Source organism: Eimeria mitis, genomic scaffold (genome assembly GCF_000499745.2).
Source record: "Eimeria mitis Houghton genomic scaffold, Emh_scaff3740, whole genome shotgun sequence".
Lineage (NCBI taxonomy): Eukaryota > Apicomplexa > Conoidasida > Eucoccidiorida > Eimeriidae > Eimeria > Eimeria mitis.
This window is the reverse complement of record NW_013572081.1, coordinates 4,055-5,826: the sequence shown is the minus strand read 5'-3', so window position 1 is coordinate 5,826 and position 1,772 is coordinate 4,055. Positions and strand designations below refer to the sequence as shown.

The 1,772-nt window shown below is 51.0% G+C and overlaps 1 protein-coding gene across 1 annotated transcript in view; it reads right to left on the bottom strand.

The window, feature by feature from the left end:
* Window positions 1–331: 331 nt before the first annotated feature.
* The window catches only part of EMH_0069050 (uncharacterized protein), a gene marked incomplete at both ends in the record, with an annotated part of 1,827 nt that continues 386 nt past the window's right edge, over window positions 332–1,772 (bottom strand). The window contains 3 exons of the mRNA XM_013498826.1: window positions 332–470; window positions 634–823; window positions 1,290–1,772. Coding sequence (XP_013354280.1) covers window positions 332–470; window positions 634–823; window positions 1,290–1,772 — 812 coding nt within the window. The remainder of the gene's footprint in view (window positions 471–633; window positions 824–1,289) is intronic.

Below are 1,772 nucleotides of genomic sequence, written 5' to 3'. Positions count from 1 at the left end.
TATATATATATATATATATAATTTACCTTTTTAAGAACCCAGAAAATATTAGGAAGCAAAGAAGGAAGAAGAGAAGGATATTTGATGGCAGCGAGGAGGGGCTCGAGTATATGAACGCGAAGCACTTGCTGCTGCTGCAGCTGCTGCTGCTGCTGCAGCAGCGGCAGCAAACCAATGAGAAATTGCTGCTGCTGCTGCTGCTCCTTCTCCTGTAAACAACCCAAAAACTTCAACGCTCTTGTCTCCAAAGACAACAAAAATTTATGAGCAGCAAAAGCCTCAATGGGGGGCCGCTGCGATGCATGCGGGCTCAGGCCCCTAGACAACAAATCTAAGAAATCTCTTGCTGCTGCTGCTTCTGCTGCTGCTGCTGCTGCTCCTCCTGCTGCTGCTGATGCTCCTGCTGCTGCTTCTTGAAAAAGAGAACCCGGAGGAAACATAGACGGACGCAGAGGGGACAGCATAGAACACTGCAGCAGAAACAGCAGCAGCAGCAGCAGCAGCAGGAATTGCAGCAGCAGCAGCAACAGCAGCAGCAGGAATTGAAGCAGCAGCAGCAACAGCAGAAGCAGCAGGGGGAGTTTACATAAGAATGTATGGATGAGGGTTTAGGGTTTAGGGTTTAGGGTTTACCTGTTGACGGTGTGTTTCTGTGTCTCCATCTCTGCATGAGGGTAGATTGGTTGCCCCCAAACACTCACAAACAAGAAGACAAAAAGAAAATACATCTGCTGCTGTGCATACAGCAGCTGGACATACACCCGAAACCTCCGGCGCGGTGTAACGCAGCGGCGGGCACAGCGCCACGCCTCCGCCCCCAGATCTGCGGTGTACGTACACCCCAACACGACAGCGAACAATAAAAAATAAATAAATAAATAAATAAATAAATACATAAATAAATAAATAAAAAAATAAATAAATAAATAAATAAATAAAAGAACAGGTGTGCATCAAACAAAGAAACGCCGAAAAGAAGGAGAAAAAAACACGCCAAGAAACGGAAAAAAGCAAGAGAAGCAACCCCAAACCCTAAACCCTAAACCCTAAACCCTAGACCCTAGAGCCTGTATCTGACCCGCAGGTGAATTTACAGATGGGTTTGTTTCCGTCTTTTTGTGTTTTTTCTTGAGCAAAGAAAAGCCCCCCCAGCTGCCACCGCCCCCGTGCATCGACGAATACACTCTCCGGGTGTATGTTCAGGTGCAGCAGCTGCGCGCTGCTGTGAAGAAAGGAGATAGCTTCAGCTATATCTAATAAACCACATTTCACCTCTAAAAGAGATAAACCCTCATATCTTCTATATAACCTGCTGCTGCTGCTGCTGCTGCTGCTGCTGCCGCTGCTGCTCATGCTGCTGCTGCTGCTAGGAGGGTTGCTGCTGCTGCTCAGGCTCGTGATCGCGCTGCTGCGAGGGCTGGGGCCCCTCGCTGAATCGGGGGGGGAGTACCCTGAGGGGCCCCCCCCTGATGCTTGGGGGCCCCCTCTTGCTGTGGGGGCCCCCAGAAGAGATTTAAGAGAAGTAGAGACAGGCTTCGTGCAGAATACCCATGAGTCCTTGCCCTGCTGCAGCGGCTCTACCACCTGCAGCAGCCGTGGATGCCGCAGCCGCTGCAGCAGCTGGGCGTCCTGCTGCAGCAGCTCGCGCAGCTGCTGCAGCACAGAGCCATCGGGGGGAAGAGCAGCAAACTCAGGGGCCTTCAAATTGCATGCAAAGAGAGAGACAGGAACATTCGGCCTGTCGAGGTGGTACCCGCTGTGAACCTGAGACA